The sequence below is a fragment of the Echiichthys vipera genome (genome assembly GCF_963691815.1).
Source record: "Echiichthys vipera genome assembly, chromosome: 11".
NCBI lineage: Eukaryota > Metazoa > Chordata > Actinopteri > Perciformes > Trachinidae > Echiichthys > Echiichthys vipera.
The window spans coordinates 17794001-17811884 of record NC_139836.1 but is presented as its reverse complement, the minus strand read 5'-3'; the positions used below and the strand labels follow the sequence as shown (position 1 = coordinate 17811884).

The window sequence follows — 17884 nt, the reverse complement described above, 5'->3', positions numbered from 1 at the left end:
ATCTGTCAAGATTTCAGAGGGGACTTCTTCCATTTCCTGGCTCGGGTATTCCAAACAGTGATTCTTACCAGTTTCCAGTCACCTGTTGACTCACTGAGATTCCCAGGAGACTTGTTCATTAAAAGAACAATTAATACGGAGTTAATACCTGCCAGTCATTCATATTTCCCTTAAGGAAGAAACAGGAAACATAATCTGGCAGGCAGACAGCTGGTTATTAATTAAAGCTCTCAAGCCTTTCTCATACTTTATGTCACAGACATTTGCCAGAGGAATGTCCAACGTCTACGTAGAACATTCAGTGACAATGCACTGTTTCCAGAAACCACTAACTCATTAAAACCACCCCACCTTTGATGCCAGATACCTGGGACTATGATTTCATGGGCATCTCATGAGTGTGAGTGGGAGTGTGTGTGTGTGTGTGTGTGTGTGTGTGTGTGTGTGTGTGTGTGTGTGTGTGTGTGTGTGTGTGTGTGTGTCTGTGTGTGTGTATAAAGTGCAACAAGAGGAAAGTTGCCATAGATACCAACTAAACTCTGTTGCGTAGCATAAATAAATAGTTTGATATTTTGGGAAATATGCATCTTTGCTACATAGAGTTTAATATTACTTGTGTATCCGTCTAGTAAATATAAATACAGCTCGTCTGGCTCTGTCCAAAGATGACAAAATCAGTCACTTCTAAAGCTTACTAAATAGCTCACTTCTTTCTTTAATCTGTAAAACTGAGATTCTGTTTTAGCATACAACTTGATTACATGAGCACAGGTTCATTATCATTATCTCACTGTTTTGTAAGTGTACTTTAAAGTTGTTACCTAATTTGACCTCAGTAAAATTTTTATATTGGTGCTCTTTGTCCTGGATTAACGTGAACAGACTTTGTACTCATTTCAGTTTTACAATGCAATGGACGACGTTGATGAACATTTGGGGTCTTTTGGCTTTTGGTTTAACTATTGAATAATAAGTCTATAAAAAATAGAAACTAAACAAGAGCAATTCAAATGAGTGGTTTAGATACATGTAGGAAATGTTCTCATATCCAAGACTAACAGCCAAAAGTTCAAAAACAAGACTCCAGGTGTTGATTTTACTGTCCTCTGTGCTACTGTGCAGCTGTATTGTGCAGAAAAGTGTGAATATGATTTCATGATCCTATGTATTATCTAAACATTAAAACAATGGACTATTGTATTAAATGCCATGCATCAGATGACTCAGGCCACGGTGCGCGAAACTTAAAAACACCCTGAGCAGCATGAGGGTGTCAATGTCATAGTTTCACCACATCTGTCACCACATGTCATCTGCCCTCAAATTGAAATGGAAGTAAAGAATGAGTTTAATCAATTCATTGAATTCATAACAGTCAGTGAGTCAGTGTGTGTAAAGCGGCCAGTGTAAGGCATACACCTCTCTAACCAGAGAGTAATCTTAGGAAACAGTATGTGTAACCATAACTGTGAGTGAAAATGTAATGGTGTGTTCGTCATTCAGGTGCAGTCATTTCCGTCTCCCTCACGTTTAAAGAGTGAGTGACTTCCCTCGGTGATGAAGTGACCCTGACATCTATTAGCACGAGTGAAGGGTTTATCCTATAAGAGGCTCAGGAGAATAAGGATTGAAACTCTGGAGTCAGATTTGAATACCGGGTGTAGCTTTGCCTGAAGGCATGAAAAAGAGGAGAAAATAGGGAAAGACAAGAGTCAGAGAGAAACATTGTGTCTGACAAAGAGCCACAATGAGCTGAGGTGTAAAGCCACATCAGCTCTCTGCAGGCTGATCAGAGGGGCGGCTCTGATTGGCGGTGTTGTGATTCGAGAGAGGCGGGTTAACCATCAGCTCCTCTCACTTCAATGCACGTGTGTCTGGCCTATCAGCTCCCCACAGCTCACCTCACAACCGTCATTGTGCCTTTATTCTCTCTCTCTCTCTCTCTCTCTCTCTCTCTCTCAGTCTCTCTCTGTCTCTCTGCAGTGCACACATTCATTCTACCTTTTTCCATCAGTGTGTGTTTTGCTCACCTTTGATATATTGCTGGACCTGCTTGCAGAATGACCCAGAGGCTTTTCATTCTGTTAAAAAAAGAAGAAAGACAGCTTGAGTGGGTGCAGAAAAACACTTCCAGAAACAGAAAAGATACGCTGATCAATTTGTGCATGCATCCTTCACAGTAAAAACTGGCATATGCCCCAGATTTACTATCTGCATCACACTCCCTTTGTAACAAATGGTTGCTGCATTTGAAACGTTACAGGCATGTTCGCAAATGTAACTGTTAAAAAAAGACTACGAGTCTACGGGGCAACTATTTCAACAGGCCCACTGCTGTTTTGAGCTAAATGCTAACAATGAAATTGCTAACATGCGGTTATAATATTTACCATGCTCGCCAGCTTATATTAGCATACGTTTTCTAATTAGAACTAAAGACAAAGTACAGCTGAGGCTCATATGTCATTTGTTTAGCAGACATTAGAAAAAGTGAAGACATCACTAAAGTTATTACAATCCACCCTGACATGAATGTCTGCACCAAGTTTTTCACCAAAGGGGGAAAAAACACTCTGGCTTGTTTGTATTTCTTTAAACCAAATTCTGTCTGACTGTGAATAGTTGTTAGATACTTCAGTCTGGATCAAAATGATGGACCGATGAACACCGCCATCCCTAGAGCCATGTTGCTAGGATAAAAATTACAATGACAATCAGATTAAAGTAATAATGCTATGTTTTTTACAGTGTAGATGGGATAATGAATAACAAAAACTTGTTAAAGGCTATAGCAGGATAAGAACGGCTGACTCATCACACAGCAGTGCTACATTTCTCAGCAGCTGAGCCTGAGCTGTTTGATATCTTCAGTTGGTAAATCAAGATCTTCTGGCATGAGACGAAAGGAGGACAAGCCAATGACATAACGAGACCGTTCAAACTCCACATCAAATGGTGTCACAATATTTGTATCATTACCCAGGGAGTAAAACAGGCCAATGCTGTCAGCACTCCCCACAGTCAAGTTTGGTTCTGAGGCCGTAATGATTCCCACTCAGTGTTCTCGGGCTGAAATGCAGAGTTCACGCCGATTCTGACACTGCAGTTTGGGCCAAACATTTCCTCCAAGCTACCATCAAGTACAGTGCACACAGTAGAACACACATGGCAGCATTATTATATAACAGCGGTCTCAGAAATCAAGCAATACTCTTATGCAGGAATAATACATGTAAATGTATTTAAGAGTATGCAACCACACGCACGCACGCACGCACGCACGCACGCACGATGAGTTGGGCCTGTTGTGGGCCGGTGCAGTCAGAATTGTCCCGGTGGATTTTTGTGTCCGCCCCTGCCTATGACCCTCTTCCTCCCTTCTTCATCTGCCTGGTGGTCACTCCCTGCCTCTGTTCCACTTTCTGAATCTGCAGCAGCCTCCTCACACATCATTCAATCAAAGCACTAAGAGGGAACCCAACGTGCTTCCAGTTCTTAATTGCTTCAGCGTTTCACTCGTGTCGTCGCCGTGACTAGTTGTCATGGTGATAGAGGGCCACTGCGTGCGCCAAGTGTCTCCATCACTCTCTGTTCCTTCATCATTATTTTTCTCCCGTCTCACTAAACTCCAGAGGACGATTGAACACAAGATATACACACGCGCCTTCAAAAAGGTGCTCTGGGAGCAGAGGGCTATGAATGTGTGGCCAGTGCAATTAAACACACATCAGACATCCCTCATGTCTCACTTGTAACTCTTCTACAGCCAACTGGTCAAAGAGAAATAATAAAAGTTTCCATTATCTGATGAGGCGAAGAGACGACATTTTATAAGTAGAAATAAAACACAATTCTGAATAAACATCTATACGCAATTTCCCGTCAGTTTGATAAATTAAATGTCAGCGGCAGGCGTGTGGCCATTATTTTCAACCTCAAACTGTATTCGTCTTCTGTTTTAATCTGCCAATCTCCTGTGAGACGTACTTCCTGGCAGCTGCAGTGATACAACTTGAAGGCTCGGATTCACTTGAAAAAGTATAGGAATGACTAAGGACAGAAGAGGCCTTAAAAAACATTGTTTTCACCAGTGGTTCTGCAGACATAACTCCTCTACTAGTAGTGGATTAAAGTGAAGCAGTCCTCCTCCATCTCCATATCATTACTTCTTCAATGCCTTCAATACCATGCCACAAAATGATAAATACAGCTCTCGATGGGTGCAATTTGTGCAGCAAATCAAGCGCCAGATTGTCAAAGAGAATACAAATTTAGTTATGACAGACAGGAATAACAGGCACTGCAAAAGAATAGAACAAATTGATGATCCTTGCCCTTAATCATTCCTTCTTGGCCAAAAATGGAGTAACAAGCAGATATGCCCAGGCCGAGGGTTTCAGAGAAATAACAAGGCCACAAATGGGCTGATGACTTTCATAGACATCAGTGAAAAGAGTCGAGAAGCTGCAGACAGATGACAAAAGATGAGAAAGGAGAGATCAACACCATTTCCATGCGTCATTTCTTTCTAACCCAATTTATCTAAAAACCTGTGTTACCTGTACAAGCTTTGGGAGTCACCTTTACTGCCACCATGACTGTAGACTATAAAGAGCCTTATTCTCTGGGCTCATGCATAACTCTGATAAAGAAGGGTTCAGGTTTTACACACCGCTATGCCCGTCTATCTCCACCTCCTCTGTGGCTTTGATAACACAACTTTCAAACTGGACTCTGAAGACTCAAGGCTTGTTAGAAAATGAAGCTTAGGAGAAAACATCAGAAGAGGAGAGGTCATATTTGGAGGGATCGCTGTGTCTTTCAGGTCTCTGTTCTGAGCCCACAGGGAGGAGGGCTCAGCTCGCTTTTATGCAAGAATTTCACAAGATAAAACCTTCGTAAAGAGACACATTTCAATAAGGCAGGGTTAAATCCCAAAAAGTTTCTATACTCAGCACAACTTTTTCAATAATGAAGTAGAATACATCATCTGAGCAGCAGCCTAACGTCTTCTGTTCCAGCTTCTTAAATGTGAAAATTTGCCTTTTTTCTGTTTAATAACACTGTAAATTAAATATCTTTCGCTTTTTTTTTCATTAATTTTATTCAAAATACATTAACCAATTAATCAAAAAAATTGTAGACGGACAAATTGTTGTTGTTCATAGTTTGCTGGGGGTGCGACTTATACTCTGGAGCGACTTATGTGTGAAACACATTACCTTAAAATATCAAATAATAGTCCGGGCTATTATTTATCTCAGTCAGGTAAGAGACTAGGCGCATATCAGCAATCGTCACACACACGTCAACCAATCAAAATTCGGCGGGGGCGGGACATGGCAGAAGTGCATTGTGAAAAAAAAGATGCTACCTGCTACTTCCATACCTATGAGTTGGCGGAGTTGTTCCGAAGTGACACCGAGAAAGAAGAGTTCAGTGAATTTAGTGATTAGGAGTGACAGATTGTTTGGTAAACGTAGAGCATGTTCTATATGTTATAGTTATTTGAATGACTCTTACTGTAATATGTTACGTTAACATACCAGGCACGTTCTCAGTTCGTTGTTTCTGCGTCATATAACGTACACTTATTCAGCCTGTTGTTCTCTATTCTATTTTTATTTTAATTGCCTTTCAAGATGAAATGTCTATTCTTGGTGTTGGATTTTATCAAATAAATTTCCCCCAAAAATGCGACTTATACTCTAGTGCGACTTATGTATGTTTTTTTCCTTCTTTAATATGCATTTTCGACTGGTGAGACTTATACTCCGGAGCGACTTTTGATGCGAAAAATACGGTAGTCTAAAATCTACAACTTTCTATTACTTTCTTGATTGATCAGTTTATGGTATGGTTTATAAAATGCTAGGAAATTATATTATATTATTATTTTCCAATATAAATATATTCAAAATATTCAAATAGCTTGTTTAGTCCGACCAACAGTCCTAATCCCAAAGATATTTAATTTACTGTCATTTATAATGAATGCAGCACTAAATCCTCACATTGAAGAAGATGAACCACAGAATGTTTGGCAATGAATTGATTTATTTTCTATGGACTAATCGTTGCAGCACTGATATTATTTATCTGATTATAATTGCAAAGACTAAAAGTAATAAAATAACTGCACGTGGAATATAAACATAAAACAAAGCTGATGAATTACTGCTGTAGGAATGATTGTGAAAAACACTTAAACACTGAAAAGAGCCGTAAAGAAAAAAAATACATAAACCAATCAAAGGTAAATGTCTCTTATTTTGTTGACAAAATCTTAATAAGGGATTGCTTTCTGCCCCATCTCACACCAGCATCACGCCAGAGGCAGTGCATAAAGATAGGTCAGTGTTTGAGGTCAACAGCTTCTCAGAATACAAACCGGAGACCTGCCGTCACTGGGGCTGCGCACTGCACCGTCTGCACTCGTCTATACCAACAGCTTCTCTACCAGCAGCAGACAGGATTTCACACAATTCCAGGGTCGCAAATGAGAGCTGGTTGTAAAGCTCTCAATCTTTTACTTTGTACATTTGTTTCTATCATGAGAGAGAAACAGTTATGGTGCAGACCGGTTTGTGAACTGGAAAAAATCCACTTTTGTATACTTATGTTATTGCTTATGCATTACACTTTTGGGAAATTTTCGTTGTATCCATTTTCCTATATTCCTGGACTTCATCTACCTTAACTTATCTTTACTTCCTGGAGTACATCCCACAGAGGACATGCCTGGACTTGCCTGGACATCTGCTTTCCAGTGGAGAGAGTGATAGTGTTTAAGACACTCTGGAAATAGTAACATCGCAATGGTTTGTTTTTCCAGCTGTTAATAAGCAACCCTAGTGCTCCTTTACAACAAATGTTTTAGCTGCAAAGCACTTTTGGCTGATTAGGCTTCCATCAGTGGAAAAATCAACCAAGAACACGCAGAAGGCAACATCCTTTTTGACCACTTGTAAATGCATAACAAATATAAACATGGAATACTACAACATGCTTCAAACTTGGAAAAGAAAAAGCATCAATGTTCTTCAAGTCACTGTAGAAACATAATTAACACCTTCAACTTCCTCTGCCTCCACAATCTACTATAATAACAACCCAACTATTCTGAGGGTAATGGAATCACGCAGAGTGAAGAAATGAAAATGTGTTTTTCGAATAATAATTGGTGGGATGTGTTAAAGCATCTTCTTTTAGGATGCAGAAAATGTATTCTGGGCGATAAAGGGCATTTTAACCGACGGAAAATGCCCTCCACCTAACACAATGTTCAACAATTGCACCAGAAATTCAAATGCATTTCTGTAGAAAATACATCTCCACTGTGTTTTTAAAGATGTTTAGGGTGATGGGTTTTTATACAATAAGTTGCTCCTTGCTGTGCATCCCAAATTCTGACAAAGAGTTGTTTGATGTGGCAGTTACTGTTGAAAAAGGGCTCCTGCTACAAATAGCTGACATCGTAACAAGACTTGGGAACGATTGACAGGTTGTAGGAAAAAAAGAGACAGAAGAAGAGACATAAAGTGAGGGACGCAGAGGCCAGATGAATAATAGCTATCAGACAGTGGTAATGAGGTGACTGTCGAAGGAATTAAATCAGAGAAATTAATGGACAGAGGCTTGCATGTCTTTTCTCCTTCTTTGTTCTTTCTCTGTAAATGCATTACATCTCTAAATGACCTCTGCAAGCTGCTTAACTCTCCATTCAACAGAAGCTGTATAATTTCATAATCATCACAGTTCAATGTCCAGCAGTTCACCTACACCGCCGTCTTCGACAGCTTAAACAACGCAGCTTTCTTTATGAATTACTGTATGTTTTTAACATTTACCACCTACTGTTCCACTGACATTGTGCTTCTTTTACTATGAGAACATGTAAACATGGAATGTGTGATGGATAGTGATTGCATTTAAAAAGGTGGAATGGATAGTATACGAGTAAATCCTTGAAGTTTGGTTACTCGCTGTAAGCCTGCCTTTAAAATGTAATGTCTACAACTAAATAAATTATATTGTATCATTAGGTGGACCATCCTCAAAAGGAGGCATTGGTGTGAGGATTAAAGAAAACACTGCAGAAAGCTATAAATATAAATATAAATATATATATATTTATATATATATATATTTATATATATATATATATATATATATATATATAAATATATATATATATATAAATATATATATATAAATATATATATATATATTTATATATATATATATATATAAATATATATATATAAATATATATATATAAATATATATATATATATATATAAATATATATATATATATATATATATATATAGATATAGATATATATATATCTTTATTCAAACATATATTAGAAGCAAGGCGACATGTGCCTGTTACGTTTAAGGGAATACATGGGGTGCAGGTGTACAGGGCCTTTAACTCAATTACATGGTGAGAGAACTGGATCATATACTTACACAGTAGAATATAATTTGTTCCTAAAATTTGAATTGATCATGTAAGGTTGCATTTTCATCTATTGGAAATCAATACACCTCTGTAACTTTTTGGGAAAATCCCATCCCATGGTTAGTAATGTGTGCTTTCTGAAATTGTGAAATAGACGAAGGTGAGGAAGAAGGTTAACTTCATGTCACCGTTCACTTCACATCAAAACCATTAAACAGCTTTACAATGCACACCACATTTCACTTTGTGACTGCATGCAGCATTTTGTGGGTTCTGGTGTCACTAAACCTGTGCTTAGATGCACTCGGGCATCTTTAATTCAAGTTGTTAACGTCACTTCAATAAGCACGGTGATAAAAACAAATGGTTATGAGAATGACCAAACAACAGCCCACTAAAGCAGACAACCACTTTGTTTTCAGTTAAACACTATGGAACTAAAGATAAACAGACATGATTGACAGGTGAGGGAGTAAAGCTTGTGGATGACAACAGAAAGGCTGACTGCACCAGGCGGTCGGTGTTTACATCTGAATAGCTTCCCTGAAATAAATGGCATAAGCATACCATGATCTGCTTAAGGCTGATCATTCTGCCAAATGCAGATCTAAAAATGAGGCCATCCTGCCTTTTTTTTTTTTAATGCACAAGTTGCTGCAGACAAGCTGACACACATTTCCTTCCCAGACAGAGATAACAGATTCCTCCACATAGTCTCAGCTCTTCAGGGAAATCTCTCTGAAATCACAAATCAAATGCCAGGGATGTCAAGTAGGCCTTTATAAGCACTCTTGAAACACAGCTGGCATGCATGAACATGCACACAGAGACATATTTGAGTAACACAGATATTTGAGTAAACAATGCATTGAATAGCTCCTCTCCGCTCAGAGGTTACAAGCACACATCCTGCACAAAGAGACCCGTCAGGAAACGAAAGTTGGCCTTTATGTGGTTTCCTATCTCCGTCAATGTCCAGCGGCCACTTAAGGAGGAAGTGCAGGAGTGGGCAGGAGATGGTCAGCATATGAGAAATCTCAACTATGCATAGAAACAACAATCAGTGGAGAGCTTGGCTGACCACAGACGTCTAACCAGATCTAGGATAACTGGAGGGGGGAAGAGGAGAGGGACATGTTTTACAGCACTTCAGAAAGTCTAGTTTCCACAAAAGCAATGGTACAGTTGTCTAACCTGGCAGTGTTATTTGAGGTTATATTCTATTTTCACAAGAGTCATTAGCTCAGCATAATGTAAGCCTCACAGTGTCAGCCTGCATCATCTGTTTGTGTTTCTGTGCGTATCAAAAAAACACATCAAACTGAGATAGCAACATGTAAAATGAGACTGCAGGGGAGGCGGAAACACCCAAAGATGCTGCGTTTACGCGCACAAATCTGCAGAATATGTTTGTGTGTGAACGAGCATGTCTGTCAGCACTCATGGGCAGGATGTGAGCTTGTGGTTTTCCCCTCCTCCCCCTCCTGCTCTGTCTGTCCTTCATCTTTCTTTATCTCAGACATAATTACATCAGTATGTCCAAACAGGATATGGGAAGAGGAGAGACAGTGACCATTATATTCAGTGCAGGACCATATGGAACGGTGACCTATTCTGGCTGTGCGTCCAATTGATTAAGACTACAGTATATGGGAGTATTATATAGACGCAATACCAGAGTCTAATCCAACAATAATGAGAGCACCAGTAAGAAAAGTACCAGAGGAAGTGAACTATTTTTGTGACTCACATTTCCTCATTAGCTGCACTTGGGTTCAGGCTCTTCTTCCTCGTGACATAAGTCATTATTTACGACTTGTGTGAAAAAGTCAAGCTAAAGATGATTAGCTCAGCACAGTGCCTCTGCTCCGTTATTAGTGTGTGAACCCTCAGTCCATTTGTGATATAATCCTTCAAGAACAGCTTGCAGAGCTCACAGATAACCAAAGTGATCACCTCGGAAAAAGACAAGAGAGGACGGAGTGAGTTGCTGACGGAGATGCATTATTAAATGATTAATATGAAACACAAATTCAGTGAAACTTCAACTCTGTAAAAGCATTAGTCTATAACAGCTCCAGGCCTGAGCCCACCAAACGGCGTCTTTATAGCCAGCAGCAGCTGCTCAGGGAAGCATTGGCTTTGGAACACCTACTGAGAATATGAACACCTTATCTGAAGTGTAGGAACATTTGAAACAAGTTCACACTTTGAAAAAAAGAAGATTTAGCATCCAGCGTGCTGAAAACTAACAGCACGAGTTCTCAGCACTGTCGGATATTAAAACCATACTCAGTGGTTATAATAGTGAGCTCTTTCTGAGGAAAGCAAGATGATGAAGAGCAAGACAGTATGGTCAACAGAGGTGCTCTATGGTTATGTTGCAAAAACACCCAACTGAAGAGAGAAACCATCATAGTGCTGCAGGAAAACCACACTTTACTCTATACCGCAAACTCCTGTGTGCATGATGCCCTCTGCCTTGTTGTCCTCTCCTGTCATCTCACATTTTCTCCCCCCCTTCCAACAGGTTTTAAGCTCTGCCATGACATGTGACCACATTAATCCCCCCCCACCCCCCAGCTGCAGATTTGACACAAAGCTCTGTGATTTGGTGCATCAGTCGATGATGTGATATGCTAAGCTGTAGGCCGAGAGGGGAAAATATATTTTACATCAGGTCACTCTGACTCTGCCACTGGAGCCCTGTGTGTTAGGCTGGACTTTCTGTGCGTGCCTCTTAGAAAACAATCGCACTCCACAGAGAAGACTCACTCTCTGCCTCTCTTTGCACTTTCACACCACAAGTAGAGTTTTCAAGATGACAGAGCGGAGGGGTTAGTGAGTTCATGCGTGCTGAATCTGACCAGATAGTATTTTACCATGTCCTGTTCTTTGGCATTCTATAACCGAGACAGCATGCATATAGGCTGAATAGATTATTGCACCAAAAGAATATCCTAAAAGAGGAGCAGCACAGTCAATATAACAATTCTCATGGGGCGTTCAGGTTCACCAGCCACATACAGTATTTCCGTGCACCCACGCTCATCCTGAACAAAGGGCAGAGGCCCAGGAGAAAGTGGGTCATCTTTCACACTGAAGAGGTGGCAGATGCTCCTCTGAACCGCAAAAAGAAACATGTACAGTAACGTCATGCATGCCCGCCCAGGCACATGTACTGACTGCAAACAAAACTACATACAGGGTTCAGAGTCCATGGGAGATAGCACCGTGGAATACACAAAAACACAGGAAGATACGAAAGATGAGCAAATGTATGATGTCCAGGGTTATGAATGTAAACACATTCATAACCCTGGACATCAGACTGATTCTGCCACTTCTGCTCGACACAATAGACAGACAGACCGTTTCTCTCTTTGCTCTCTCCATATTCCCACTCCTCTCTGTCTTACACACACACAAACAAATAGAAAAAACCACACATTCCTGGCAACTCTTTCATCTCTCCTACTGCAGCAGAAGTGCTCTGCCATCACCACGGAGACAGAAGGCCTCACCATAACAACCACTGAATGGAAACTGCAATGAGCCCCTTTCCTTTTAATACCATCATCTTTTCTTTATACACGCCTCATAAAGGACCGACTATGCATGTAGATATGATGTTAAGCTATGTTTAATGGGATGTAGAGTGCACCCCCTGCAGCGTTAAAAAAACAGCAACAATGACAACATCGACATCAGCACCATAAACAAAAACAACGACGAGACAACATCCACAACAGAAACACCATCGAGAACAAGATATCTGTACCTGAATCTTCATTTTCCAACAGGAATTCATGTCTGGAACCTGAAGCCCCTCACCTCTCTTTCACACATACACACACAGTCACAGACACACACACAGTTACACACACACATGAACCCACACACACCCTCCCGCAGACAATGGTTCCTCAGGGGAGGTTACATGCCCCCTCTGTAAATCCTCGAGGTGAGCTGAGACGGAGAGGGATAAAGGGAGAGAGCCAAGCCTCTGCAAATACAGAAGTGGAGCCGCAGCAACAATGTCAGCCGTCGCCGCGGCGACTGCAGCTACGGCAGCACAGCACGGAAACAAAGACAGACAGAGGAAAAGAAGTGGGAGAGAGATGGCAGAGGGAGGGAGAACAAGCAGCTGCCCTACATTTTCCTCTCACATACACACACACAGACATACAAACACAGAGGCAGAGCTGCTGCAGCTTGTCCAGGCTTGCTTCTCTCCCTCTCAGCTGTACACACACATACACACAATACACACACAGAGAGTCAATCCAGTACTGTAATCCCATTGGCCAGCAACCACTTCCTCCAGCTGATCTTGATGAGCGGTGGGGGAGGGGCATACTGTTGTTGAATCATTCATGAGGGAGGTGGTGTCCTTTAAATAGACTCCCTTTTCTCTGCACACTGAGCTTAACCTTAAAGTACCTTCCCCTAACCCTGCTTAAGCCTGTCCTGCGACTACGATACTGCCACAAACACAAACACACACACACACACCTTCATCCCTGTAAATGTTTAACCGTTTTAAGAGTCACCAAACCTCCTATAAACCACTATCATTGTCCACAAATCAGAGTGACCGTTACTGCTGGCTCCACCAATCCCCAGCAGGCACAGGGGCATGCGAGGTGGAGCAGAGATGACAGAGGGTAATTTATTACACACATCTTCACAGCTGTATTCAAGGGCAAAGTAACAGCACACCAAATCACTCAAATTCTTCAAAATAGCACAGGCCACAACAGGCTGAAGTCCACTAATATGCACACCAAATAAACCCTCTATTCAGCTAGGAATAACTTAGAAAAGTCATGCATGTTTGTTAAGAAATTAGGTTGAAAAAGATCACTATGCTACCACGGATAGAAATGATGGATATGAAGATAAACACTGAACATGGTGTGTTAATTGCAGCTGTCTTCATAGGCTAAACAGGTTAAACACTGGAACATGTAAACACATCCGGACCTGTCACTAGCACGAGCCACATACAGAGTGCACAGGCATGTGAAGAATCCCTTAAGCCCCCTAACGCTGAACTCTTGGTTATTGTGGAGTATAAAGTCATGCTGTGTCAAATTTGTTTCACCAAATGTTACAGTATTGATCTTGTCCGATGGGTCAGTATTGTAGCGTCACTATAACTACACACTAAAAGGAAAGATCTGTCCTTTCCACTGGATAATGAGCTGAGCAGCGCTTTCACTCAGTGAGTAACACTACCTAAACGGCTTTGGCATCTAAATACAGTCTTCCAGCAGGTCCACTGACCCCAGCTCAGCCCACAGCAGCTACATTACAGCCTTTGGGTTAGTCTCCAACTTTCAGTGAGGGAAAGTACACTCACACAAATGCAGACTTGACTACTTTTATTTGACTTTCATTTTGTGCTACTTTATACCTATACTCCACTACATTTCAGATGTCATTATTGATTATTTTTTATCACTTCATTTATTTTACAGCTTTAACTTACTAGTTGCATTGTATGTGTTACAAACTCACTATATGATCATCATAGATGAAGTATATAACATACAGTTGTACTATGTAAAATATGATAGAAGATATGAGTCCTACATGTATTTGTAACTTTAAACATTCCAACAGTATTTTAAATAGTTCAAAAGAACTGAAACTTGACATTACTGAAATGCTGTTCATGCTGTAATTTTTCTGTACTTTTATATAACTTTTGAATGCAGTATTGCTACTTTTACTTCAGTAAATGATCGGAATATTTCTTTCACAGCAGCAGACTTTTTCTCTCCTGATACCAATTCCACTACCTCTGCCGATACAGATTCCCAATCTGATACCAATGCTCCCTTTCTCCAAATTTAAAATACCTTATGTATACCACGTTACAACTTTTGGATCTTTTTGGATTTAATGAATGTAACTGATAGTTGGAACACTGACTGACTGTTATAAAGACTGATAAAGAAACTGTAATGTGGATCTGCCTCGCCTAACCAATCTGCTTAAGAGGATCAGTATTGGCCCCAACACAGATCCAGCTGATTTGTAAAACTCTACTATATACAAACCTTTTTTACACAAGGTAAAATTCTCCAGTGAATCTATGCTGGTATTTGCTGGTGCACTTTAACAATGCATGAAAAGTCCCTATAATATGAACAAGAACGGTACAAATCCAAGCAGTTTGTGGTTTGTAAATTACAGAGTAAAATTGGACCCAGGCAGCAGCTAAGTGATGAAGCAACGGCCGGCAACAAGAGAGCGAATGAGCTGCTGATTTCACTGAATGGGGAGGTTTGTAAAACTTGTTCCTGAATCCATTCAGAGTGACATGGTTATGAAAGGTGAAAATGATTTATCTCATTTACAGCACATCAACAAAAGGGGCCCAATCCTGTCGCTTCAGTAACGCTAATCTTTGTATGTCTGAAGACAAAAGGGTTATGACTGAACCATCGAGGGAAGAAAGAAGGACAAAGAAGAACAGATTGTTAAGCCGAGGAGAGAACACGTTTTAACGTCAGATGATGCAAGTGAAGCTCTCCTGTCGCTGAGCCGTCTAAGAGCCTCGTCACGTTAACAACACATAATGAGCAGGTGATCTTTCAGCGGAGATTGACAGCACCACTGGGGTTTTCTAATGTAAAGCTAAGGAAAAGGATGGGTTTAAATTCAATTCAATTCAATTTTATTCATAGTGCTAAATCATAACAAAAGTTATCTCAGAACACTTTACAGAGTAGGTAAAGACCACACTCTATGACTTATTTATGATAAACATTGACCCAACAATTCCCCCGTAGAGTACGGTGGCAACGAAAACCTTCACTTTAACAGACAGGAACAAACAGACCCAGCTCTGTGGAGGACGGCCATCTGTCTTGACCGGTTGGGGAGGAAGAAAAGGAGAGAGAAAGAGAGAAAAGACAGACAGATGGACAGAAAGAGACAGGCACACTTCCAGAGATGCAAGCAACCAAAAAAACTGTAACTATAATAACATCTATCGTAATGGGAATATGACTTATATGTTAAGGCCGGTTTTAGAGAACAGCAACTGTGGGCTGATTATAGCCCCTATGAGAAAATATCAATCACAGCAAATTTCTAACAGCCTGATCGCAGAAAAGTGGGGCCATACAAAGTCAGAGACCTGAGAGCAGAGGAGATGAAACACTTGAGAGTTTAAGAATTTAAGGGAAAAGTGTGAAACGAGGGGGGGGGGGGTTCTTGCAGTCTAACTTCAACTGAGGAAGAAACATGTCAGATACCCCACTGAGCGTGAAATTGAGCTGTAATAGCCTTTTCATCTCAAATTCAAATACAGTCATGCATACAGATAACTACAACACTACAGCTTGTCTGCCTGCTGCACGTTTCAATCAAATCTACCTCAAACTAAAAGAAAGAAACAAAAGGCAGACAGAAATGAAGAAGAGGAGACATGGTCGGTGAGAAAAATTAAAGACAAACTCTTCAGAAATTATTTCAAGCCCCCCCCTCCCTGTTTAATATTCTGTAAAAATGTAGAATAACTGCACAGGGACACATTGCTACTTATCTGCTGTAACCATATGCATTGCTTTGATCTGAAGCTTTGCTTTTCATTTTCATATCTCTGTATAGTGCAGCAGAGGATTTTTCCTGAGCCTTGTGTCTTCATGGTGCATAATCTTCAGACCAAAATAGACGAGCATCAACATTAAGTGGGCCGCCGTTGATGTGGCAGCACGACCACTGCACAATGCCATCAATTCACCATCCCAAAAATAACAAGGGGCTGACTGAAGCAGCTTTATTGATTTGTAGCCCTCCTCATTATCCTCTTACCTAATATCTCACCATCTCAATCCCAATGGATCATATATATCTCGACCTGTGAAAGCCGATGGAGACTTTTGGAAAGGGGCTGTGACCGTCAGCAGGGCGGTCGGGTGGACAGGGGAACAAAGTGACCTCTTTCTGGAAGCCCCACTTTCAAAGGCTATTTCTGTCCGTGCTGCGAGGCTGGCAAAACTGTGGAGCATGCCAGTATTTGCACCTTATTACACAGAGATTCACACTTGAGCCAAGATGATGCAAATAGTAACTAAAGACGTGGGAGGGAATCATTAAAACATGAGCAGCAGATTTACAATTCCCCATCTAAATATCAAAATAAATGATTCATTTAACAAAAAAGAGTAGGAGTTAAATCAAACCACAACAAGATGAATTCTTATCTTGATTTGGCCACAAGCACTAATTATGAAGTGCATAAAGATAGAGGTGTGCTCAAAGCGTAACTTCAGGCCCTCATGTGTACGTAAAAGTACAGTTTTGCTATATGAATAAAATTACTTTACTTAACAGTTGGCTATCATGGGTGCCATTCCCCAAAACTCACAAAAGTAAACATCAGCCCACATGTTGCCAATATGTACTGTATTTGGCTCACGGGATGCACATTCTTAATTTCAAATAAAGTATTTAATCCATTTACCTCAATCTAATACAAATGAAGTCTTTATTATGTTTATTTATGTTAATTTTGTAATGGGAAGTTGGAGGCAACTGGACGTGTGGTAGGTGAGGGGACTAATATTGCATCAACATCTGGTCATGATGAAAAATAATATTGTGGAAAACGGCTGAAACCTTGTGACTCCATTTTTTGTCATTTTTATTTTACTTCATAAATCAGTGCAAATTTAGTCCCTTTTAATGTCTGTTTATGGGTTTGATAAAGTTTTTACCAATGACAAGTATTTAAAAACACTTGTTTTCTTTATTCCCTTGTTTATATTGCTTGTTACAACTTATTGTTTCTTATTCATGCTTCTTCTATGTTTGCTATACACTTGATGCTGTAATAAGGAAATCCCCCCTTTTTGGGACTAATAAAGAAATATCTTATCTTGAAAAAAAGAACAGTTCTGGACATACAAGGTTACCACCCGACAGCAACAACATGCATCTATTCTTTTCTGTTAAAATAAACGTTTCGTAAAAATAAGAAAAAGGGTTCGAAATTAAACTTAATCTCATTCAGGTTTAAGTATACTTTTTTTTAATGTTCATGGACTGGGGATTTACAGTATATCTTTCAACACCTGGTTTTGCCTCAAACACGTCAGCCATGTTTAATTTACTTCAATTGGAGTCTAATCTGTCCTCTCCGAGGAAAATTTGAACACCGTGTTCTCTGAGAGCGCAATCTGCAAATGTCAGTCGTGACGCCGAGTCTTTTTACAGTCTCCTAGTGTTTTCCTGGCTGCAGACTTCAGGAGAGAGCAGAGGACGCTCTGTATCACTAATGAGTGATTTAATGTCATGGCACACTGAACACACTGTACTTAAAAGAAATATGGTGATAGACAAGATCACAGTGTCCAATCAGAGGAACAGTTGTAGTAAAAACAATATTCACTAAAGT

At 40.2% G+C, this 17884-nt stretch overlaps 1 protein-coding gene across 2 annotated transcripts in view; it reads right to left on the bottom strand.

The window, feature by feature from the left end:
- marchf8 (membrane-associated ring finger (C3HC4) 8) overlaps positions 1–17884 on the bottom strand; it is a 75412-nt gene that overhangs the window by 21488 nt on the left and 36040 nt on the right. Inside the window, exons 1-2 of one of the 2 annotated variants that reach the window (XM_083922798.1) lie at positions 12251–12646; positions 2031–2081 (exon numbers count right to left, since the gene is read on the bottom strand). In XM_083922798.1, the coding sequence (XP_083778924.1) occupies positions 2031–2081; positions 12251–12280 (81 nt within the window). In that variant the 5' untranslated portion in view covers positions 12281–12646. Of the gene's footprint in view, positions 1–2030; positions 2082–12250; positions 12647–17884 lie in introns of those variants that run through there. The other variant, XM_083922797.1, reaches the window with a different exon arrangement.